Source organism: Mus pahari, chromosome 22 (genome assembly GCF_900095145.1).
Source record: "Mus pahari chromosome 22, PAHARI_EIJ_v1.1, whole genome shotgun sequence".
NCBI lineage: Eukaryota > Metazoa > Chordata > Mammalia > Rodentia > Muridae > Mus > Mus pahari.
Genome location: NC_034611.1, coordinates 47971782 through 47997733, shown reverse-complemented (window position 1 = coordinate 47997733; position 25952 = coordinate 47971782). Strand labels below are relative to the sequence as shown.

Below are 25952 nucleotides of genomic sequence, written 5' to 3'. Positions count from 1 at the left end.
TTCTCTGTATAGCCCTGGCTGTCCTGGTAGACCAGGCTGGCCTCGAACTCAGAAATCTGCCTGTCTCTGCCTCCCAAGTGCTGGGATTAAAGGCATGCGCCACCAACTCCCAACAATAAATTATTTTTATTCTGGTGAGTTTTATGTCAATTTGATGAAAACAAATTTATCTGGGAGGAGACACTTCAACTGGGAAAATGCCTCTATCACACTGTCCGCAGGGATTTTTCTTGGTTAATGGTAACCACTGGAAGGCCCAGCTCACTAGGAGCAAAGCTACCCATAGGCCGGTGGTCCTGGGCTGCATGAGGAAGGTAGCTGAACAAGGCATGGGGAGCAGGCCAGTCAGCAGTATTCCTCCATAGCTTCTCTTTGGGTCCTGCCTTAGGTTCCTGCGTGTCTTTATGCAATACTATAAACCGCAAGGGAAATAAACCTGTTCCTCCCAAGTTACTTGTGGAACTACATCATCTATTTTTACATTTTCCCTCTTTCTCTCTCCCTCTTTGTCCCCCTCTCTCCATCTCCCTTGCTCTCACCACCCCCTTGTGTGTTTCTGTGTGTGTATCATACGTGTGCAGGTCCATGGAGGCCTAAGGAAGTCAGGCACCCTGCTCCCCTATCACTCTGCCTAATTCTAAGGCAGGGTTTTTCACAGGGTCTGAAAATGGAATGGTGACCAGCAAGCCCCCGTCACCCTCCTGTCTCTATTTCCCTTCACAGTACTAGGGCTCCAGGGGCATGCATTCATGCCCAGCTTTTTACATGGGTGCTAAGAGCCAAACCAGATCTTCACACGTACACAGAAGTACCCGAGCCTACTAAGCCCTCTCTCTGGTTCCCTCACTGCAGGTCTTAATGTGTCCATGTTTGGGGCCTTAAAGCAGGAGCCAAATTTTCCCATAAAAATGTCTGTACCTTATTTCCAGCCCTATAAACCAGTCAATAAAAAATTACAACGAATTACCTAAGAGGCCTTGTTCCCTACCTTAACACTGCACCAAAGAAATGGTAGTAGAGAAAATAAGCATTTAACCCCACCTTCAAGCTCCCACCTACTAGGCCTATTTGATTTTCATCAAACAGCTAAGGCCACCTCCCATCTCTTAAGGCCCTCGCTTAATTGCCATGCATTCCCAGAAGCACACTGCAAGAAGATGACTAATTACTGACAGCTTCTTCAGCACCATATGTCTCCCAAACGTTTCAAAGGAAAAAACTGTCCCAACCATTATTGGAACAAATTTCCTACCTCCTGAAGCTGGAGTCGGACCTTGGTAACCGCTCGAAACCAGTGTGCTCTGGCCTGGGTAAATGGCGACGATGCATTCTCCTCAGGAAGACTTGAAACAGAGAAGAGCATTTCTTGTAAATAGCAGAGACAACAAAGTGACAATGCCCAGGCAGGACTGCCATGTCTAAAATAAAACAGTCTGCGCTCATGCCTACACTTGGCTAGTGATTCAGGCCACAAAACAGTGGAGTTCTGAATAATTATTTTGAAAACAATTCCTGTCTAAAATAACAACTCCTTACATCTTTCCACTCCCCATTCCTTCTCCTTTTCTCATGTACCCACATGAGATAGCTCAGACACTTGAGGTGATAAAAGGAGCAGCAACAGCCAGAGCCTGGGTCACCATCAAGTGCAGAAGTCACAGATCGAGTGAAGTGAGTGAGCATGCACTCCCCACCATGCCACATACCCCCTCATTGCTAGAGACCACCAGCCTCCCCTGGGATTTGCATAGCTTTGTTAATAAAAAAGTTTGTTCTGTAAACCCTTCCTGTTCCACTGTTTTGGAAGACTTTCCAATGCTGAGACTCCATCTAAGGATGACTGGGGGCGGGGGGGGGGGAGATAGCCCTTTCCTGTCATCATTGTGTACGTTGAGCTGCCTCAGGGACAGCCTGTGTGAAATGAACAGTAAATATAACCAAGTACCTCGGAGGCAGAAACTCTATGTTACAGTAGGCCATTGGCTAGATTCTCAGCTGGAATAGTGGTTAGTACTGGACAATATTTTCCTTCCTCCTTATAGCTTATAGTCAAGGTGGCAGACAAACGTCTACTGCCTACACATGCAAAAATTATGCCAGACTCTGATGGCATCTAATTGTTCCAAAAAATCTGTGGGCACTTTGAGTCAAGGTACTCTGGCTAAGAATTTGGCTACCTTTTGGCCTAATGGAGATAAACAAGTACTCATGTGAAGTATTCACCTCTCTGCCAAAAGCTCAGCCCTGACAACATTAATGTCAGGTTCAAGATCCATAAAGAAGCAGCCAGTGGTGGACCACAACCCAGTAAGAGGCCTGGTCTGGACCTTAGTCTCCTGGGCCTCTCAACTATTAACTGAAGTACAACAGATGACTAAAAACCAGAATGGAGCTGGGCATTATGGAGGTAGGCATTGTAGCACATGCCTATAATCTTAGCAACCAGAGGGTTAAGTTACAAATCTGGAGCCAGCCTGGGCTACAACAGAAGACCATAACTTATAAAAAGAAGAGAAAGTGACTGTACAATAGTCTTCAGGAAGCTGTATGATTTGTCCAGTCACAGCACTCACTGTCCTGGTGTGAGGTCTATGATGAGATCTACATGTCGGAAAGCTAAGCTGTGCTCTTATTTTTCCAACTGGGCATGGGAGGGGTTTGTACTGGAGGAATATCTGACAATGTCTGGAAAGCTTTGCTTGTCACCCTGGTCATGGTGACTGCCATCTACTGTATAGGCCAGAGAGTCTAACAAGTGCCCTAAAATGAATACTAGTTTTCCATAATGATTATTTGTCCTAAAAAATGTCAACAATAGCTGAGTGAACTACTATGCCCAAACCTCTCAGCTATTCTAAACAGGTTAGCTCAGAGGTATAGAAGGAACACTCAAATTCTATACTGAACTTTATTACACGACCACTTTTAGTTCTTTTTGATGCTATATTTAGAGAGAATCTCACTGTGTAGCTCAGGTTGGTCTTAAGCTCCTGACCCTTCTGCTTCAGCTTCCAGGGAACTGAGTTACAGGTGCACACCACACTTGGCCAAAGATACATTATAAAATGTTCTCCTTATAGATAAAAAAATGTCAAACGCACTGTCAAGCCATGTACAGTACAGCAACTGTATTAAGTCTGGCTAATCCTGTTCTGATTTCCCTCAGACAGGGTAAAATAAAACCAAACATAAATGTTCACAAAAGAAATTAAAGGATCCCTAAGCAAAAGGAACCACTGGGGGAAAAAAAAAACCTGCGGGGCTCAGGCCCAGTTTCAGACTGCACGCTCAAGAACTCCTGGTGTGCCTGTACCTCGGTAACACAGGTCCCTCAAACATCTTGGAAATCAAACAAAAATCAAAGGATGGTGTACCAACTTGACCACTGTTGCTGTACCTGCCCCCCAGCTGCAAGAAAATAAGTGAAAAGTGTTTGTATTCAATAAGAGATACAACAAACAGGTTGCATGTGAACTAGCCATCACCTACCTCTCCTGGGGTCCTAGGACATGGTCCTTATGTAGCACCAGATCTGAAGGAGGGTGGATTGTGGCATCATCTCTCCTATCCTTGGAGTCACCTGTTTTCTCTTTTTCTGATTCACATGTCACTTCCAAGGCTTTCTCTTGTTCTCCCAAACCAGCCTGGCCATCTCTGGAGAGGCTGCCATAGCTATGACTAGAATGAATGGAGTCCCTTTCCCGACCATCATCGTCTTGCTCACTTAGCAGAGAGCTTCCTTGACTCACATTACAGGAGGATCCATACCTACTACTGCTGGTAGGGCTGCGAGAGTGAAAAGAAAACAAATTAGTAAATAAACACAAACCAAGGACAGGACCACAAATATAGGCACACTCGGGAACTAATAATTGCATGGCACAGGAATAATCACACACAGAAGGTTCCTAGGAAGCAAGGACAAACATTTCAATCTAGAAAACTTGGTCTAGTCAATCACAAAAGGAAAAAGGACAACATGCTAAGCCTCTGTCACCACTGACCCTCAGCCCTGACTTCAGAAACTATTTTACCTAATTGCTACCTGTCAGTACAATGAAGAAACAGTAAGCTGGCCTGCTGCATATTTACAAAATTCTTTACTCAGTTTCTTCTAAAGAAACTTTTCCAGTGGCTGTGATTAAAGTTTTCCAAATTCCACATAGTGAAGAAAATGAGCCCCACCCTTCTATTCTTTAATAAAAAGAAGCCCTTATTGCTTCCTCTACAGTTACAAATGTGTGCGCCTATGCCTTAGCAAAGCAGAAAGACATATTCCTTCAGTCTGCAGGGTAAAGTATGGAAATCACTAAATGAAGACCAGGATTAAGAAATTCTGCAAAGGAATTCCACAGGTTTCAGGATCACAAATACAATAGTGATACCCTCAGAGGCATGGGAAATATCCCCAAGATATATCTATCCATTGTAGCTGAGCTTCTCTCAGGTCAAGGCTCAGTTATGCCTAAAGTGAACTAAGTCCACTCCCCTGGATCAGGATCAAAGTTGTTTCTGTATGTGATGTGAGGCCAGGCCAGCCCTCCCTCAGTCCCTCAGTTCCCATGCACAGAAAGAAAGTTCGCAGCTGTGAGAGCCAGCAGTTGTCGCAGAGAGAAGCTGTGACAGTGGCAGGGAAGGCAGACTGGTGATAGCATCAGGGTACCCCTGGAATCCTGAAGCTCATCTTCTAAAGGGTTCAGTTTTATGAACACAGAAGGACTTGGTGCTGGGCTATTAATCCTCCTTTCGTTTTCTTACTAGCAGGTATCCTTCTGGAAAGCTTTTATGCAAAGAGAGTTGGTTTTGTTTTGGTTTGTTTTGGCCAGAGTCTAGTCTTTAACTTAAGGTCTTATATTTACCTTTGGACAGATTAAGAGAGAGCATTGTTGTTATCTGAAGAGATAATTCTAAGTTACGTGCTATTTTCAGGCTGATTTCTGATTCTTCAGTACTTATTAGCAGAACATGTATCAGGTCAATGTCTGAGTAGCTCTAATATGTTTTCTCTCTCTCTCTCTCTCTCTCTCTCTCTCTCTCTCTCTCTCTCTCTCTCTCTCTCTCTCTCTCTCTCTCTCTCTCTCCACTGTTCTAATACCCTGTGCAGTGTCTATGATCGGGGCAGTAATAATAACCTCTACAGAGAGACCTTGTTCCGCGCTCCAGAGGAAAGAACAGCCGCAAAAGAACTTCAGCTTTGAGTAAAGTGTCATGGCAGCCCAGCTTATCCTTTGTTGTAGCTGCGCAGTCCAGAGCACTGTGAGAGTCTCACAGTGTATCAGAGACCCTTGAAGAAGTCTTACAAATCCATGTGGAACAGGATGTAGAATACAGATGATCCTAAGTCATTCTTTGCAATTTGTATTTTACTTTATAGCCTCACAGCCATTGGGGAGACATCTTAGAAAACTTGGGAAACCACAGCAAACTACGACTATTCCCATCTACTCTACTGTAAGTGTCTAAGACCCAAGAAAGCATTATATACTTAGAATTATATACTTAGAATAGATAGCCCTTAAATACTTGCAACGTTCTCTTGTCTTCCCTTCTCCAGAACAAACCAGCCTATGTAAATATTCTTTTCTTTATGCTAGATGCTCCTCGTCCACTAAATGAATTCTTGTCCACTAAATGACATTAGAAAAGGGAGAGAGTGAAAATACCCATACTTTCGTTTTTGTCATTTAGCCCCTAATTAACATGAAGCTCAGGTGCTAGGAAAGACATGGGATGGACTGAAGCAAGCTATGATAATCTACTACTAATCAATTGCATCATAAATGGTCAATTCCTTAAAACCATTTATGATGTCTGAATGGAGAACCGGCCTTTTGTTTGTCACTCTTTCCTTGACATCCTCCGGAATGACTAGCTGCCCCACATTCAAAACAGAGCCAGTACTAGCAGACATCTCTTCTTGCTTTGCTGCCTGAGCACAGTGTTCTTCCTTGTGTTTCTCTGAAGGACAAGCAGATCCAGACAGGTTGCTGTCTTCACCCCAGTGTTCTTCAGATGCTGAAATTTCCAGCTGCCTTTCCACTTCACCAGACTTTGAAAGCTCATGAGCATAGTCACTTGGCTTGGCCACCAACTGTTCTGTGGTCCCAGAGGGCTGAGTACAGATGTCAGCTGATTTAGGACTACCACTAGGTATTTGAGAAGACTCTGAAATTTTGTTAGCCTTGCTGATGATAAGGTCCTGATCACCACTAACAACCAAAACCGGAGATGACTTTGCAGGCATCTGCTCCGGGTCTCCTTTATTCTCTTTCGACCATGGAAATGAAAGATCCAGTTTCTTTCCAAAAACCAGTTTTGGATCATTTCCTAGAATACCTCCTTTCCCCTCACTAGCTCCTTCAAAGAGAGTAGACAACTTCTTGAAACCTGACATTAAGCCAGCCTCTGCTGTCATGTTACCAGAGGAGCTAGAGGGGTTAAAGATTGAACTCAGTGTTTTCCCATGGTCAGGAGTGGATGGGAAGTGAAGCTTTGGCCAACTAGCCATATTTGGGATCTCAAAACGAGGTCTTGTCTGCTCTGTTTCCTGGGGGGCTACAGGTGGATCTTCTGGGGCATGATGTATACTAGAACTTTCTTTGGGACAAAGCACAGGTTCCTCTTGCAAAGGACAGGAATGATATCCTTGTGTTTCTAGTGTGGTGTTATCACTGGCTCCTGCCTCATCAAACAGTGAAGTACTAGTTTCTAGAGAAGTGGTTGCAAGCCCGAAGAACTGATTTGTGCTGGCCATCAGAAGCTCTGGCTCTGGCTCTGGCTCTGGCTCTGGCTCTGGCTCTGGCTCTGGCTCTGGCTCTGGCTCTGGCTCTGGCTCTGGCTCTGGCTCTGGCTCTGGCTCTGGCTCTGGCTCTGGCTCTGGCTCTAGTTTAAGAAGTGGTTGGCTTGAAGGGGGAAGCTCTTTGGCAATACAGGCAGGATCTGACTGTAACTGTGTTGGAGGAAGAATGTGCTCTGCTTCCAATGAGGCCTCTGTGTCTGTGCCCTGCAAAAGCCCCATGTCTCCTTCATCACTCAAAGATAATATTCCTTGTCCCATATCATCCTCTGAGATGGAAGATGTAGTAGCAAGTACTTCAAAACATGGGGGTTCTGAAATACTTTCAGGAATATTTTTCTCCATTTCAGGTATTAGTTTGGGGTCATCTGTCAATGGATCCGATTCCAACTTTGCATCAACCACAGTTATGCTACAGGCACTGAGAGAAGACTCTGAATTAAGTCCTGCACAGGCAGCTTCTCCAGGCAAGCTTTTTGGAGGAATTGATCCTACAGGGTCTCTGGAAGAACCACTCTGAAAGCATGAAGTACTCATAGATGGTTCTTGTTTATTTGTTTCTGGTTTGGGACTTCTGAAAATTCCAAACAGCTCATTTTTGAGGGGCTGAGATGATGCAGCAGAGGAAAACGAAAAAAAGGAATTTTTCTTTGGCAATTTAGGAGTAGAAAAAAATCCAGAAAAAGTCTTAGGCTGTTCAATTAAGGACCCAGAAAAAGATTTTACTTTGGTCACAAACCCTGAAATCATTTCTACTTTGGAGCCTAATACTGTTTTGTCTTCTAATTTGTCTGCATCTTGGTTCTGTAAAAGCCCTGTATGCCCTGGGTCTGGAGAAGCAGACGGTAAATCCGGGATCTGTGTTGAAAGACTGTCAGAGCCATGTTCCAAAGGCAAGTTCAATAAGCCAGTGGTAAATCGTTCATTTTGGTGTTCAGTACAAACATCTAAATCATTGAGCTTCTCATTCAAACCATTGTCATAAGGAAAAGACTCAGCTGCTGAGTCCCTGGAGATTTCCTGATGGAAAGCCTCTTCTTCCTGAGGAGCTACCCCCAGGGCTTGTTCCTGAAATTCTGGTAAAAGAGGAACAACATTGGCTGGCAACTGATTCACCTGAAAATCAAAAGCAGTTGCTCCTTCTGCTCCTCCTTTACTGGAACTCATTTGTCCCTGGGTTTTCTCTATATGGAGCTTGTCTACAAGGGAGGTAGTAAGCTTAGTGGTGCTGTTAGTGGATACACAAGGAGCCATCTGCTCTTCATAAACTACTTGGTGAACTAGGCTTTCTTTATGAGCGGCAGAATCTTCCTGTGTCATAATGTCTCCTGTGTCTACAGAAACAACTGGCCTCCTACAAGGCTGGGCAGTTACTGGAGCAATAGCTGAGAGGCTTTGCTTCTCCTCAGAGGGCTGCTGCTTCTCCTTCAAAACAGACAAGTTAAACAAACTGAAAGCAGAGCTGCTGCGAGAGGCATCCTTCTTGGTGCTTAAGCTAGCTGTGGAGAAAAAGGAAGGAAGAGTGAACAGCCCTTCTGCTTGAGATCTGGCCCTTGGGAGAGCTACAGAGTTTTTGTTCTCAGATTTTTCAGATCCAGTTAAGAAAGAAAATATATTCCTTCTGGGTGGCAATTCTTGCTGGGATGCAGGTATAGCAGTTGAAATTTTCCATTCTTGGTTAGGAAAATTATCTTGTTCGTTTGTATTTTTTCTACTCAGAGCATCAAAAGACTTATTATTTCTTGGAACTTCTGTTCCTGTAGCTACAGCACCAGTTCCTTTTAAAGAGTCTCTGGGAGACTCGTTGGCACTGCCTGTTGATTGCTGTACCTGGTGATCCCTGACAGGTACCTCTTTTTCATTCAAACCATTACTCTGCATCTCCCTGGTTGATGGTTCTCTTAGCCCACTGTCATCAATAGTGGTCTGTTTGGTAAGACTTCTAATTCTAACCTTCTTTTTTGAGGGGACTGATAATGGAGGAAAATTTCCTGTATCCTGATGCACTAGATTTAAAGGGTTAGGACATGACCTTCCTTCATCCTCATCAGTCACTAAAGAAACAGGCTTATTTTCAGTTGTCTGCATGGGAGACACATTGGCTTTAAAGAAATCTCCAAGGGTTCCAAAAAAATTTGCAACACCAGAAGATTCCTTCTTTTCCTGAGATGAAATCTTTCCACCTTTATCACCAATCTTTTCCAAGTCTGGTGATTCTTCCTTATTCACCCGGGTTTTAAAGAGGTTCAAAATTCCAGATGCTGGTTCCTCACTTGTTACTGTACTTACTGATGATCCTTCTTCCCAACCAAAGAGTTTCAGTGCACTTGTAAGCAAAGTTTTCTCAGACTCTTTGGAAGACTGGTCTTGCAGAAGTTCACAATTCTTTTGTTCATCTTTACTAAGCTGTGGTGCAAGAGGATCTACAATGGACTTTGCTGTAATTATTTTAACATCTTCTACAGCTGTCTTAACTTTAAGAGCTGTTTGGCTTACTTGAAAACCAGCTTTTAATAAGCTTTCTTTATCTATGTGATCATTTTGATGTAAAGAGAATTCTTGCTTTATATTGTCAGTAAACTCTGGTTGCTGAACACTGTATACCATCTTTCTCTCCAAATCCTCAGGATGACTTTTGTCCTCCTTTATGGAGTGACATGATAATTGCTTACTCAAGATTAATGACTGAAGACTATCATGTGTGGGCTCAGATAACTCTGATTGCTGATCTGTTTTCTGTATGACAAAACCATCTACAGATTCATTTTTGTCAAAATTCAAAGTTCTTCTAATCAGGGTGCCCAAAATAGAAAACACAGGAGTCAGTTTGTTCACTGGTGGGGTTTCTTTTTGTAAACTTTCAGTCATGCTCTCAGGATGAATTAAAGAGGAAGGTTCTTCAGAAGATGACTGATGGAAGTGGAACCTGGAAAGGTGAGCTGATGACTTTTTAGGCAAAGGCCAGTTCATCTCTCTCTGAATAATTGGGCCTCCATTTAAGGTATGATTGCTCATAGTTCCAGGCTTGTTTCTAAGATCCAATATACACTCAAGATCTTCTGAACAATAGGGTCTCCCTATGAAAGATCTAAAATCTCTTTTAAACTTTTGAGAATTATAGCCTGAAAAATCTAATGGTTTATCACTTTGGTCAAAACTTGACTCAAATACTTGAGAAAAGGTTTCCAGATTTACATACAAAGACCTCTCACTTCTCGGCAAAGTTATAGATAAGTCAAGAGGGTCTTCAATTGGTTCTTCTTCAACATACCATAATAAATTATCTTCCTTGTCATGAACTTGAAGACTATGGGCAGAAATAGTGTTGTCATCTAACATAATACTTGGGAGAGCATCTGTTTGTAAATTATAGTTCAGATATTCATGATAATAATCAGGTATAAATAAATATACATACTGCCCAGTAGAATCAGTGAGGAGAGAGTATATATACTGACCATCATGAAACATATAATATCCATAATTCCCATCCTCCGAGGGCCACCAAACTCCATTTTCAAGATATGATAACCACTCCTGATACTCATAACCAAAACTTGAAAAGATCAAGTTTCCATCCATTCCTAATGATTCTTGTTGTAGCAGAGAGCACATAATTTTCTCATAATCTGAAGAGTAACTTAAATCAATGGGCAATTCTTCTAGAGAATTCTTGGTCTCATTAACTGGAAGATAACCAGAATTTCCACATGAGTTGGCTGCCCACATATCACCTCTTAATAAGTAACCTTCATTAAATGCTAACTGGTTGAATGATTCATATGGTAAGTCACATGAAATGACACTGTTTGGATTTGTGCCCCACTCAAATATATTTGCATTTTGATCTTTTTGGCACAAATTTATTACTGGATTTTCTGAGTCAGGCCACAAGAAAGCATCTGCTGATGGAAATGTATTTTGATTCAACAAATGATAAACTGGCTGAAGTCTTCTGGAGTTTCTGGAGAAATCTTTTGTATCAGGATCCCATTCAAAACAGTCCTCATCAAAAGCCTGATAATGATTTGACTTACTTAAAATGTTAGTATTTAGTATTGGTGAACTTAACTTGTTTGACCTTTCATGTAGTTTTATCTCAAGAATATGGTTTGGTCTTGGCCGCTTAGTCAAAGATTTCTCTAAGGGAGCCTGTTCAGTACACCAAAGTATGTTCTCAGAAGGGCAATCTTTTTCACACTCCTGGTTTTTCCATGCAGGAGGGCAAATATGATTATTATCCCAACCATCAGATGATGGCATGGTTTTTTTTGATAATGACAAAGAATTTTTTATAAAGCTAGAAGTTACATTGTTTTCAACCTGGCTTCTCAGGTTCTCAGAAGTCACACACGAGTCAACAGGGACTTCATCTGTAGATAAATGCTTACGTCTATCCAATTTTTTTGTATCATCTAAAGATATCAACTTTGCTTCAACTGGATTATAATCATTCACACTGCTGTTTGATATCAAGTTAAATATTCCAGAGAGTAATGAGCCTGAGGTATTATTCTTCTGGTGGGAACTGTCACTTTTCAAGTTGAATTCCTGTTGACTAGGCATGTTTTCTAGAGAAGCAAACTTGCTTAAAATGCCAGAAAGGAAGCCTCTTTGGGTTCCTTTGTCAGAAGTTTCATTTTCAACTTTGTCTTCATTAATGTCATTAACCAATGTGGATTTTGAAATGGCAGAAATAAGCTCCAATGAAGAGTCTGACATCAAGGGAAATGCCACTTGTGTAAGATTCACACGTTCTTCTGCGAGCGCTCCAGTTATGTGTTGTTCTTTAAGCACATCATCGGGGTCAGCTTTTTCATAGTGCTCTACTGCTGCATGGCTGCTTGGGTTCAATTCCTCCAAACTCTCACATTTCCTCAAATCACTATTAATACTTGAGGTTGAGTCAGACTTCATTGTGTTATGTTTTTCATCTTCAGAACAATGTGTCTGGTCACTCTTATTAAATTCCTCTATGCTGTTAAGTTTCTCTGGATCATTATGAATATTTGAAATTGAACTAGATTTTAATGAATTATGTTTAACATATTCAGGACAATTTATTTGGTCATTCTTACTGAATTCCTCAGTACTACCCAGTTTCTCTACATGATTGTGAATATTTGGAAATGAACTAGATTTTACTGAACTAAGTCTGGTATCCATGTGGCAATTTTGTTGGACCTCTTTATCAGTGGTTGCTACTGAGCTGTGAGAACTCTGATTATTAACAGTGCTATGACTGTCAGTGAGAGGAAATTTAAACAGAGGAAAAATGCTTCCTTTTTCTTTTACATCCTGATGCTTTTCAGAATGGCTAAGAATATTGAAAAACGGAATATGCAGTTTTCTACTAAATGAAAATGAATGTCCATCTTTCTTAGCATCTCTTTCCTGTCCATCTTCCTCCAGCTTAAGAATTTTTACAGATTCTGACAAAGTTTCCTTTTTACAGCTCTCAGGAGAAGTAAACAGGAACTGACTGAATGATTTTCGTAGTGGCTCAAGGAAATCATCATCACTGGTAACTTTGTCTTCCTCTAGTGCTTTTGTAGAAGATTCCTGATTTGCAAAGGTACTTCCAGCTACACCACAACGCCCCATGGTATCTTTGGCACTTTGTTGTGGTTGGTCTTTTGATAGAGAAAGCTCTACACAAGGTTTTCCTTCCAACTGACTCTCTGTACCACCTTTCTTACCTGTACTACTATCTAAGTTTGAAGGTTCATCGGCCACTTGTGAGGACAGCAAATCTTCCCTTGCTTGCATTTGGAGATCTGCAGTTTCTCTTTTACTTCTATTTAGAGCAGCAAGACCACTACTCTGGTTGTCCAGGAGGTCCTCACTTTGATTTGACTCAGAACCACACCCTACAGAGCTTTCCCTTCTCGATACCTTGCTATGATCTTCATTTTTGGTTTCCTCTTTCTCGGAAAATATCTTTAATGGATTCAGCATGCTGAAAACAGACTTCACAATTGAACTCTGAGTGTGTGGAGCAGCGTCCTTTCTAATAGTTTCTGTGCTGTCCTGAAAGATTTCCTCTTTAGTCTTATCACCTAGGTGCTCATCCTCAGAGGTCCTGCCATCTCTGACAGCATCCTTATCATCAGTTGTTTGACAGGATAATAAAGGCTGTGCAGAAAGATCCTTCTCCAATATGGAGTTGACACTGGGGTTAGGTCCCAAACTAACTGTCTCTGTTTGGTTCTGAGTTTCTGTCTTCTCTGGAACTAAATGAACTAGTTTTTCCACAGAGGTTGTAAGATGCTTTGTGCCTGAACCTACCTTTTCTGTTAGTGAACTGAATAAAGAACCAACAGCACACTTTACTTCATTCAGCTCAGGGAAAGATATAGCCTTGGCCTTGGCATTCTGAGTAACAGTTAAAGGCGATATTTGATTCTCAGATGTTTTCTGTTCTGCATTAGCAACAGCAGTATTGTGTACATGTGGTTCTTTAGTTTTTGAAAGAGAACCAAATCTATTAATCTCTTCTTCCTTCTCTGCTAAATATTCTGACACTGTTTCTACCAAACACTGAAGCTCATCCATTGTGTCAACATATTTCTCTTTGGGTCCCTCAACAAAGGAAGGGGTCATATCTTCCATAGAGCATCTGGACAAATCTCCAACTGTGTTTACATTACAGTTCATCCTTTGTAATGGCAATGCTGAATTTTCTACATAATATTCTTCAGAAAAGTCTCCTATATGATTGACATTGGATGAGTGCCATGTTGGTGACATACTTTTCTGCTCATCAGAAATGGGGGAACCTAAAATTTCTTCAGAAGTACTGCTGGTAGAGTCATCAAAAATATCTAGTGGAGTAATATTAGTGACAGAGCAGTTAGAGCCAGATACATTTCCATAGTTCCTTAAACAATAGGGCAGACCATAATCATTGCTGTCCAAGTTTGTGTTCCAGGTGCTGCTCTTCACAAATCCATTTTTGTAAGGGCAAAAAATTGGATAGTTTAGTTTCTTCTTTTCAATGTGGTAAGGAGCAGAATTCTCAGTATCAGGAAATGCACATTTAGAATTACTCTTAGTATTATAATGCCATCTTTCATTATCTTCAGAATGGCTGTACAAGGATTTTTTCCTCCTCCTATCTATTGTGTTATATTTTTGAGGGTATCTGGCAAGTGCAGGTGCTTCACACTTATGGCCACACTTGCTCTTGAGCAATAGCTTTCTGAAACTGTACTCTGGCTGGTTTGGTTGGCTGTGCTTCTCATCAGTTTTTGAAAAGGTTGTCATTTCTTTGACCCCTACTTCCTTCAAATATATATTATTATTTTCTAGAAAGTCTTGTGATGTTCTCTCATTCATCTCATATTTATTTTCTTGCTCTTCGTAATTAGCATTAGAAAAAGCTGAAATAATCCTAATTTTGTCATTCCTAGCCTGCCAGTCTTGTCTGATGTAAGATGTTAAAATTAGAGGAATAAAGAAAATGAAAAAAGGAGAAACAGAGAAAAGGAAAAAATGAGTTATAAGACTCAATACCTGTTCAATGGGTTTACATACTAAAATTTCCAATATGATTTTTTAAAAACATGAAAAAACATGAAAAGGAAATCCACATGTGTCAACCAATCTTGTGTCAGTACAAAGCATTTCTACATCAGGAAAACAACAGCTTTAATATCAATTTAAGTTTCACTTGTTACCATTTATCACTGTTAATTTTTTTGTTTCTTTTATTTTCTGAGAAACAAAGTTTATACATGTTTTATTAATATCCACATTGAATTCAGAATGCCCAAGTTTAGAACAGTTAAGTACACCCAAAAGAAGTATTAAAAGATTTCAAGGATCCTATATTTGTTGATGTGTTTGAGTCTAAAAAGAAATCTAAATGTTAACTTGCTGAATGTTATATTTGAGGCTGTATGTACAAGATTATAGCCAAATGTGTATCTTTAAAAAGAAAAAACATGAATTCCAAAAATAATTTTTGGCTATCAGAAGTATAACACTACCAAACGAGCAAATTATTTAAAGCAGTGTAATTTTTTGCTTGTGAATCCAAAAGTACTAAGGTCATAAAGGACAATGCCTGCCCATGGTGATTATTGCAAACTCTAGGTCTAGTTTAAATCAGTGAGTACAGAAGCCCGTTGACCCTTCATTCATCAGGGACTGCCTACTTTCTCTATTTCTACACAGAAGGGGTCTACAGGCCAGGGGCTTTCAGCTTAGTATGTTCTCTCAGGTGTCAGGTACTTACTAAGAAACAGGAACACAGTCAGGCTTGGTGGTGCCTTTAATGCCAGTAGAAAGGAGCCTGAGGCAGATGGATCTCTATGAGTCTGAGGCCAGCTTGGTCTACATAGTGAGTTCCAGAACAGCCAGGGCTATGCAGTGAGACCTTTCTCAAACCACTAAGCAAGCAAACAAAAAGGAAAAAAGTAATAGGAATGCAGGACACAGTGGTCGTGTAGCCACTGAACATCTTTCCTGGTTGAGAATGGCAGTGTCTCAACTCCTTTCAACACTAGATTTAGACTCAGCTAAATGATAGTGAACACAGAAAGACTCAAATGTCAAACATCAGATTAAATTTAATCTGCATTCTCTAAAATGGCCAAGTAAAGAAATCAACACACACACACATACTTTTTTGTTTGTTTGTTTGTTTTTAAAGTCTGGGACTGACTATGTAGCTAGCACTCACTGTCCTGGAACTTGATGTGTAGAACAGGCTGGCTTTGAACCCACAGAGCTCCACTGGTTTCTGACTCGTGGGCGCTGGGACTAAAGGCATATATAACAACATCCGGCTTAAACAACACATGGTTTAGACACAGTTTTATTACTCTCCAATGAAGTTTCATTACTCTCTTCATCACTCGCAAAACAACCCAAACATAACTCTAACATGGAAAGAATCTTTATTGTTCCAAATAAACCTACAGACAGCCACAGTAAATTAAATTATTTTTATGCTTCTATTTTTTTTCTGTAAAACACATTTGCTCCTTGGAGGATTTCAAATTTCTTTTACTAAAACAACGGTGTAACCTAGTTACACTACATCTATGAACTACATCTATGAACTGTTTATACTTCATACTTAATGCTAGTAACATCATCTCTTCTAAGTGCGGTTTGTGTATGATGTATGCATATGTNTTCGTGTTGTGAATATGGGTCCACAGGTACCACAGAACACATGTGCAGGTCAGAGCTTGAAATGGAGTCCCTTATTCTTCACTGCTATCTGTGCCAGACTTGCTGGCCTGAGAGTTTCTGATCTCCTCTTTGCCTCTCAACTTCTGGTGGGGATAAACACCGGGGTTACTATCATTGTGCTACTGAATCCAATTCTTACTTAGCTCTGAGAATATTACCTCAGGTTGCTACACTGTGTGGCAAGTGCTTTCACCCATTTAACCATCTCTCCAGCCAGTCTTCCAAACTTTCTAAAGGAAAAATCATTTCAGANTTTTAAAGATGTCTACACTAGCTGGGCATAGAGGGCACATGCTTAAACAATCCTAGTGATTTGTGAGTTTGAGGCTAGTTTAATCTACATAACAAGTCCTAAGCCAGGCCAGTCAAGGTTACATAGTGAGACTGTCTCAAAAAAGAAAAAAACAATTACCTAAAAGATTTACTTTAAAAAATCCTTTTAATNTTTCCTATGTTTGAAATGATAGTTACNTTTAGACCTCATTACATATATTGATACAAGTAAATTTTTAAGTTATAGAAAAATGTATGCTCTTCTAAATGCTATTTATTACAACAACCAGGGAAATGAGCAAGATGATGTAATGATTAGGTACGTTAATTTGTTTGGAAAAGTGTGCAATTAGTATGGTGCTGGCCTGTGCATCTAATGCTTACACACACAGACCAAATGTAAAGGAAGACCAAACATAAAACAAATTTTGATACTATTTTCTTAAAGTAGGCCAGTATAAACTAGTATCAATGAATAAAACATGTTAATCACAGCTACTCAAGATGCTGAAGCAAGAGGATCAGGTGAACTCAGGCATTCCAGGCTTGCCTAGGCAATATATCAAGTACCTGCAGCCTAAAGTAAGTAAAGAAATAAAATAACATAAAAAGCAATGCTGGTAAGTTACCAAATCCCTCTAATTAACCTCTCACCCCATGTTCATGTGAGCATCTTTAATTAAATGCACTGGGTCACAAAACAATAAAGAGTGCAGAGTGTGGGAGGTCACTCAGCAGCAGAGCACCTGACCTCACAGGCACAAGGCACAAACTCCAATCCCCAGCATTGCCGGAACCAAGCCATACATTTAAGCACTCATTCAATAAACCATTAAGGAGTAGTTGCCAACTTCCATTCGATTCTTAATATATTTTAATATATCTCATTTTAGATTCAGAATTGTTATATTATGGTTGTTATATGAGGAAATCTCATGGAAAATACTTTTAACACTGACAGTAAACTAAAACGTGATATTGGCTAGNTTGGGTTTTATCATGAGACCCTGATTCAAAATAAAATACAATAAGTTTTTTAAAAGGAAAAATGTGCACAAAAACCTCTGGAGAAGTGGAGAGCTTAATTGTGTATTAGATTATGTCATTGTATTGTATTATAAAATTTCTTAGTATTATAGCACTAAGGTTATATAAGGTAAAGTCCCCTTCTTAGAAGTTATNTGCTGACATACCTTCTAGTGATGTAACATAATTTCTGCAAATCACTGTAAAATGTCAGGAAAAAGAGCACATGTAGATTAATATACTAGAGGTAATGAAATCAAATAAATGTGGCTATGTGTTGATGCAACTAAGTCTAAGCAACAAAAATATGAGTATTCATTTTTTTTATTTCCCCCAATTTTTTATTTTTTATTTTTATTTTTTTTTTAGTTTTTCAAGACAGGGTTTTTCTGGCTGTCCTGGTACTCACTTTGTAGACCAGGCTGGCCTCGAACTCAGAAATCCGCCTGCCTCTGCCTCCTGAGTGCTGGGATTAAAGGCGTGTGCCACCACGCCCGGCTTATTTCCCCAACATTTTAAGTTGAAATAGTTTTTTTAAATACTGGGGAATAGGGAAGAGCACAAACCTAAGATTTTCCTTTGTACTTACAGTATATGAGAGTAGTCTATGGAAGGGAACATAAAAAGAGCAGTATAAATGGAACCAGCAAGGAGGAGGGTATGAGATACAGGAAGACCACGCATGCAGTAGGAGATTCTAAAATTCATCTAAGCATATAAATATTATGTATTGAAAAGAAATACTAAAATGAATTAAAGTTCCAGCAAAAATACCAAATCTGCTGTAATAAGATTATATTGGTTTTCTTATGAACTTCTGATTTTAGTAAATTGTTTGTAAAAATTACTGATGCAGAGAAGAGATGAGGTAGAAGGAGCAGGTTTTGTTCAGCTGCTCACCCAGGTGGGCATGTCTTCACCGACAGGCTCACAAAGACAAGTATTGCCACTGGAAACGTCTAAACATAAGCATGTGAGAAAGACACCAAGGCCCGTCATATCACCAGGATCCTGTCAGTTGCCATCATGGGACCTGGATCAATACCAACCTGAGGGCCCGACGCTCTGGATAATCAAGGTCGTAACTCTGCATAGAGTCATTGCAAGAGTCATGGGAACTGCCTTGAAGAAAGAGCTGCTGTGGCAGTCGGATAGGCACAGGGAACTGGTGCACAGAAGCGTTGGGCTGGGTAGTTGTGTGGTAAGGAGGCGGGGCGCTATTGCTGGTCTCACTGCGGTAGTCACTGTCCCGGTCATCGACGGCACTATCAGGGTCTTCAAAGGCTGTGGAAAAAACAGAGACCAACCACCCAAGTTTTATGTCATTTTCAGAATGTTTCCTGCTTCTAACTTAGGTAGCTATACAGCTGAAGCTTAAAAATAAGAGTAAAAAACTTGAGCTTCACAGAAGTCCAGGGGCATCAAATGGTCTGTCTCCTTATCCTGAGATAAGGACATGACAGTTCCATTTTACTATTGCTTCTTAGAGGAACACCTAAATTGCATTTTCCCAATGCAAAATTCTCGAGAATTCTGCTTTCAGTTTTCTAGCTAGCATGACCTAATTAAGCTCTGCTTTGAAATATCTCCCAGAGATTCTGAGGTTCTGTGATTATCAAAGGGGAAGGAGAAAAGGGAAGATGTCTTTCCCATGACTTAGAAGAAAATATATTTTAATTTTAATTTTTATTTTAATTTAAAGTTGGTCTGGAGTTTACAGCCTTTAAAATGCATGGACTGCTGAGCCAATAAAGCATGCATCTCAGAAGCTGGACCTGGGATCAGGACAGCCGTGGTCAGGGCTTTTGTATCAATCCAAGGGCTCCAAGGGCAGCTTAAGGACAGCAGCAGAACTGACTTGCTGTAATACAAGTTTCCCTAATAATTCCTATCAAGAGTCTACATCCTATGCTCATATAATAATTCCTATCCTCAGCATGGGCTGAGAGAAGAAGAAAACATATCCACACTCTCACTTGACAATGCAATAGTAATCAAAATTAGGTTTGCTTTTAAAACCAGCAACGACTAGCTAGATTTTCTTAATAACTAAAATCACAATCATCCATTGGATGGAGCACAAGGTCCCCAATGAAGGAGCTAGAGAAAGTACCCAAGGAGCTGAAGTGTGAAGCCCCAAAGGAGGAACATCAATATGAACTAACCAGTACCACCAGAGCTCCTTGGAACTAAACCACCAATCAAAGAAAATACATGGTAGGACATGTGGCTCTAGCTGCATATGTAGCAGAGGATGGCCTAGTCAGTCATCAATGGGAGAGAGGCCCTAGGTCCTGTGAAGGTTCTATGCACCAGAATAGGGGAATGCCAGGACTGGGAATGGGAGTGGGTGGGTTGGGGAGCAGGGGGAGGGGGAGGGGGGAGGAGATAGGGGGTTTTCGGAGGGGAAAATAGGAAAGGGGATAATATTTGAAGTGTAAATAAGGAAATAAGGAAAATATCTATTTTTTTTAAAAGAGGAAAAAATAAAAAATAACAATAATCACAAATAAAAAATCACAAATAAAAACTGTGTTTGGGAAGGACTGAACCTAACAGTATGTAAACCACATTACAGAGAAGCCATATCTGATGCTATATCCATATGTGCATGATTAACAAGGTCCCACATGTCCTTTTCTTGCCAAGTTCCTATTTGGCTCAGAGTGAAGAAAAGGAACATTCACTATTCCCAAATGGCAATACATTTAGCACATAATAGGCATCTCATAACCGTAATTTTGAAAGATAATCTCAGTAGCAGTGTAGGTTGAAGAAATCTCCCAAAGACTGTAAGATAAAACTTACAAAAAAATTAAAAAAAAAAAAATAAAAAGAAAAGAAAAAAAAAAACTTACACTTGAGCTGATAATCCTGGCTTGTGTTCACAGAGCAGAAATGTCAAAGACCCAAAGAACTCAAACACACAAACAAAAATGCAGACAGAACTGATGAAACACACACCTATAACTCCAGACCTTGCAAGGCAGACGCAAGAGGATTAGAAATTCAAAGCCATCCTCATCTATATAACAAATTCAAGACCAGCCCGGGGAATGTGAGCTCTGTCAAGTATTGGCCAGAAGAACTTAATCTTGGGTTGGAACAAGGATATCAAGTTTTAAAAAAACTTCAGGATTCCCCTATGCTGGGGCATTGAGCCTCCACAGGACCAAGGGCCTCCCCTCCCATTGATGCCAGATAAGGCCATCCTCTGATACATATGCAGCTGGAACTATGGGTCCCTCCATACGTATTCTTTGGTTGGTGGTTTAGTCCCTGGGAGCTCTGGGGAATCTGGTTGGTTGATACTGTTGTTCTTCCTATGGGGTTGCAAATTCCTTTGGCTCCTTCAGTCCTTTCCCTAACTCCTCCTTGAGGTGGGAGTGGGTAGGAGGGTAGGGAAGCCCCCTCATAGAAATGGGGTGTGTGTGTGATGAGATGGGGGTTTGTGGAGGGGAAACTGGGAAGGGGGATAACATGTGAAATGTAAATAAATAAAATAACCAACAAAAATAAGTGAGATAAAAAAAATTTTTTTAAAACTTCAGGAAATAGCCGGGCATGGTGGTGCACGCCTTTAATCCCAGCACTTGGGAGGCAGAGGCAGGTGAATTTCTGAGTTCGAGGCCAGCCTGGTCTACAAAGCGAGTTCCAGGACAGCCAGGGCTACACAGAGAAACCCTGTCTCGAAAAACCAAAAACAAAAAACTTCAGGAAAAACCAGACAGCGAAAAGGACTCCTGGGCTTCCACATTAGTCCACAGATAATGGGGGCAAGAAAGAGATGCATTTGAGCACCAAAGTGCATTAGAAATTAAGGGGACGAGAAATCCTTCAGCTTGAATAAAATGTCATTTAGTGTGTCGGGCACAGCCTCTATGACCATGTGACCTAGAGATGAAAACAGCTACTCAGAAAAAGAGCAGTTGCTGAGTGCAAGATTGACCGTCACTTGCCAAAGGGACTTGTAAGCTAGTTTAAGGACAAAAATTATAAAACAGCCAGGTGTGGTGACACATGCCCAAGTTTGAGGCCTGGTCTATATAAGAGAGCTCTGAGTCAGCCACGGCTACATAGTGAGGCCATGTCTCAAAGGAATAAAGAAATATACTTTTTTTTATGGAAAAGCCCCTGGTAAAGTTTATTTGAAATATGGAAAATTAAAAGGCTGGCAATAGTTGCTCATTCAAATACTGGATGCTTACACATACACGTCTAAATAAAATAGAAGATTTAGAATATATCTTAATAGGAGAATGAAAATATGGGTCAAATACTTAATTTTTATTCAAGGAAGTTACTACATGAGAACACCATACCAGGCACAAGTTTGAGGCCTGGTCTACACAAGAGAGTTCCCAGCCAGCCAGGGCTACAGAGTGAGGCCTTGAAAGGACTTGAAAGGAAATAAAGTTCACTTCCTGATTGGGAAGGGAGGAAAACTTTAGGGACATGCCTTCAAAAAACTATAGCTTTTCAGTAGGTAAAAAGTGGAGGGGGAAGGGAATACCTGCCAGAGTTCAGATAAGAAAGATGGCACAATGAAAGTGTGTGTGTGTGTGTGTGTGTGTGTGTGTGTGTGTGTGTGTGTGTGTGTGTGTGTGTGTGTGTATATACTCTTATTCTAGAATGTGTATATTCTAAGAAAAATTTGGTACTTCACTCAGCATGTACATGAAAGGCAATAATAGAAAATAAATGTAGCCTAGGTAAGATAATATAGCCTGTGGCAAGATGGTCCTCCAACCTCACAGGAAACACTCAAGAAAACTGAATGAAATACTGAACACTGCCCCTCTCTGGTATGTAGTCCTCTTAAATCCTGAATACCACTAGAACTTTGCTGGGCAGAGAATAAATAAAAGAGAACTGACATGTATTCTTGGTGACTTACTTTTTTCAACTTGAGAATCTTAACATTTCTGATCTTTCTCAAGCTATTTAGAGCAGTTCTCTAGCAGGACACAAGCCACAGAAAGTACTTAGACATTCCAATGACAATGACCATATAACTCCAACCGTTCATCGGCTGCGTGCCATCGAGGCTGGTTCTTGCCCTGTCCAATGGACAAAGTCAGCCTAGAGATGAGCACCCTGATAGAAAGAACTGGCTGCCTGCTCACCAACCTCAAGAACAAAGGCAGGATTTCTGTGGGATTCTAGAGTAAGTAGGATGCTTCAAGGAAAAGTCAAACCATGGCTCCTGTCTCTTTCTTACCACCACACGGCTGCACTAAATGCACAGCAGTAATCCTGTCTCTAGTTCAGCTCAGAACAAACTTTCTTCTGGTCACAGCACTCCTATGTCAGGAGACCAACAGTGCTAACACCAAAGGCTGATGGTGCACTGTGCCTAGGAAATAGCTCAGTAACTATTAAGTGCAACTTTGTTGTTTAATTCTCATTCAAAATCACTCTCTTCCCTTCTCTTCTTTCTCCTGTTCCCTACCCCACCCTGCCACCGTTTAAATAGGAGAAGAGAACTGAATTACCTGTACTGATATGCATGAATATCTAGCTTAATAGCTGAGAGAAAAAAAAACATTAAAAGAAAAAAAAACTGGGTTGACAAGGTAACTCAGTGGGTACAGGCACCTGGTGACTTGAGCTCTACATGCTGGGAGGAAACAACACAACTCTTACAAGTTACCCTCTGATCTCCACACTCTCACAGTACATGCATGCTTATATGCCACACCTTGTGGAGCATGTGACACACACACGCACACACATGCACACGAAAACACACACACACACACACACACGCACGCACACATGCACACACACACACACACGCACGCACACGCACACACACGCACGCACGCACGCACACACACACACACACACACGTACACACGCACGCACGCGCATGCACACACACACAGAAAGAAAAAGGTCTGGAAAATGATAAAGAATTGAATGCTTACGTACTCTGATGCTCTCCCCAGCCCAAATAGGTCCAGTGACCTAAGGAAACCACAAAGAAGAAGCAAAAGAAGTATGACAGATAAAATTTTAGTAGGAATTAAAAATAAAAGATCATTTCTCCCTCCCACCGATTCTTATATGCCTTATCATACTCCTGCCTACTCTATTTGTGGGCCACAAGCTTTACATTACCAATTATCTACCTTCTTAAAAACATGAGGCAAATCTACATAATATTTTTTGCTCTTTGCTGTTTACTACAGAACAAAATTGCTGATTTGCTGCTGTTCAAACCTCCTTCTAGGTCTCTCAGAATATCATCATTTAGGAGCTCATATATCTTTGCTTAGTCAAAATAAAATCTTGATCTCCTGCATCAAAGAAGCACATCCTTATGCCTTGCTCTCTAAGCCTGGCCTGCCATAGTATATCCATAAGAAGCCCGGTCATCTTACCACATAAAGGGCGCTGCTCCGTCTGAGAGCCACTCTTGCTACTCTCTAGAGAGGATGGCTTAAAAGTGGGGAGGGACAATGTCTATCACACCCTCTAACTTTCTAATATATAATAAAATACCCTAACATATTGGACTTTGGAGGAAAGCACTTTTTTGAATTACATATAACATTCTAATTAAGATTATAAAAATATAAACTTTGAAGAATAGAAAAAATAAAAGCATTTTCTATCTACTTTCAAAGCAAAAAGTAAAAAATTAGTTAAATTTAAATTCTTTCCTATACCCAAACTGAATTTGGAATAAAAAACTAGATAAAGATCAGCAGTTAATCCTAGGAAAAAGGAAGTAACTTAGCTTCTTGATTAGGAACATAAGCTTTAAGCTAAAGCTCAATTCTCCTGGCTCTATTATCTACTACAATATGGTCTTGGAAACACCAATGCAGATACCTCATCTGTAATAAGAGAATAACAACGCGAGTCTCTTTGTGTCATAGGGATTAGGTGAGACAGCGTGCGTCCAGTGAGTAGTCCCTGGAATCTGATTAGCAGCTGCCATTTGGTGGGTCTCAGGTTGCCAGGTTTCTGCTTGTCTTAGAGGTTCCTAATAAACGGGTGGCAGAAAGGACACAACTCCTTGACCTGTGCTCTCTGGCAGTGCTAAGATCCACAAGGAATATGCGATGTCTGGCCCAGGAGACTCAGATTTTTGAGCATGTGACTATCTTGAAAGAAAGTAAGACCCAAAATTCTAGGGGCATCAGCTGATGGCTCCACTGGTTCCACTCACCTGAATGCCCCATGCTGTGCACACCTGACTACTATAGAGTCACAGGCTGTTTAGCTGATCACTGATAACCCCTTCTTCTTTACCATATATGTCTCTGTTTACTCCTCAGTGATGATGGTACACTGGTTTGGTGTACCATTTAAATTTTTTTATAATTAAGTTTATTGCCTAGTCATGGGTTGGGGATAAAAAGAAAATTCTCCCAGGCTACAGTACTGTTGTTATGGCAACTGCTAGAGGGTAATGACCTTGTTTCTTTTTAAAAGAAAAAAAAAATCATATATTGCTCCAGGCAAGTGATAAGGCTGTTTCTCACTAACTCAGAGCCCAAAGGCAGCTCTCCCTGCAGACATAGCTTCCTTCTTGAGCACTCCAAAACAGAGCATAGTTTCTTCTACTTAATTAAGTATGTCCCCATTACATAAAGAAACTGAATGTATAATCTGACTCCAGCTATCAGCACCATCCTAAACCTGAGGGGGATGGAGCATGCCCCACTTCTCAGGCGCTCTAGTACTTCGGTCTCTGTTCTCACGATTTCAACTCAAAAGCATTGTTAACAGAAAGAATACTACTTTAGTCAAGGAAGTTTCCTTCCCCACCCCCAAAATGCATCTCACTAGTTAATAGGACAATAATTAAGAACAGTTTTACTATGAAAGCATCTGATCACAGGGCATCTTCAGTGGTATTTAGAAATCAAGTAATGTTAGGAATGTGGAAATATCTGGAAGGCAATATTGTGTCTTTTAAGAGAAAGGAAATGGGATGCAATGCTCTGCTTCATGACGAGAACTGTGATGCAGTGTGGCCAGTGGGGCTGTTAGGGAAGCTGATGTCACATTCGTCAACAGCCTGAACTATGTATGTCACAGAGAGGGTGGGAAGATGTGGATAGATCCATGAGACATTTTGAAGGTAAAATCAATCGGGTTTGATGAGTAACTCAATAGCAAGCTTTTTAGCTTGAGCTAATAGATGAATGTAACATTAATCACTGAGAAGAGGTACATAAACACAAGGTCAGGATGAGGGGTATGATCAAGCGGAAATTAGGCATATTAACTCTGTGTATCTGTTGGATACATTAATTGAATTTTGTTCAATACACAGCTAGGTATCTGGAAAGAGCACTCAGAAAAAGAGATGGGGATAAGAGATGTTGATGTTTTTAGGATTTAATTCCAAAGAAGAAATGGCTGTTTATGTTTTGTTCTCCTGTTGTATTGTGTCTAAATAATACCTAATGAAAAGCAGAAGCTCAGGTGAGAAGGGTCCGAGTAATCTCTATGCTAGCCTGATGACTTCAGCTTGATGCCTGGAATTCACACAAAAGTCAGATGTACTGGCTGTATCATAACCCCAACACTCCTATGGCAAGATGGAATGTGAACACAGGAGAGTCAGTGTGAAGATGGAATGTGAACACAGGAGAGTCAGTGTGAAGATGGAATGTGAACACAGGAGAGTCAG

General features: G+C 40.7%; 1 protein-coding gene across 4 annotated transcripts in view; it reads right to left on the bottom strand.

The window, feature by feature from the left end:
- Positions 1-25952, bottom strand: part of Unc13b (unc-13 homolog B) — a 200862-nt gene that overhangs the window by 78115 nt on the left and 96795 nt on the right. For 3 of the 4 annotated variants that reach the window (XM_021221907.1, XM_021221908.1, XM_029533257.1), the window contains exons 8-11: positions 23234-23269; positions 18349-18583; positions 3490-3786; positions 1253-1343 (exon numbers count right to left, since the gene is read on the bottom strand). In XM_021221907.1, coding sequence (XP_021077566.1) covers positions 1253-1343; positions 3490-3786; positions 18349-18583; positions 23234-23269 — 659 coding nt within the window. The remainder of the gene's footprint in view (positions 1-1252; positions 1344-3489; positions 3787-18348; positions 18584-23233; positions 23270-25952) is intronic. The other variant, XM_021221909.1, reaches the window with a different exon arrangement.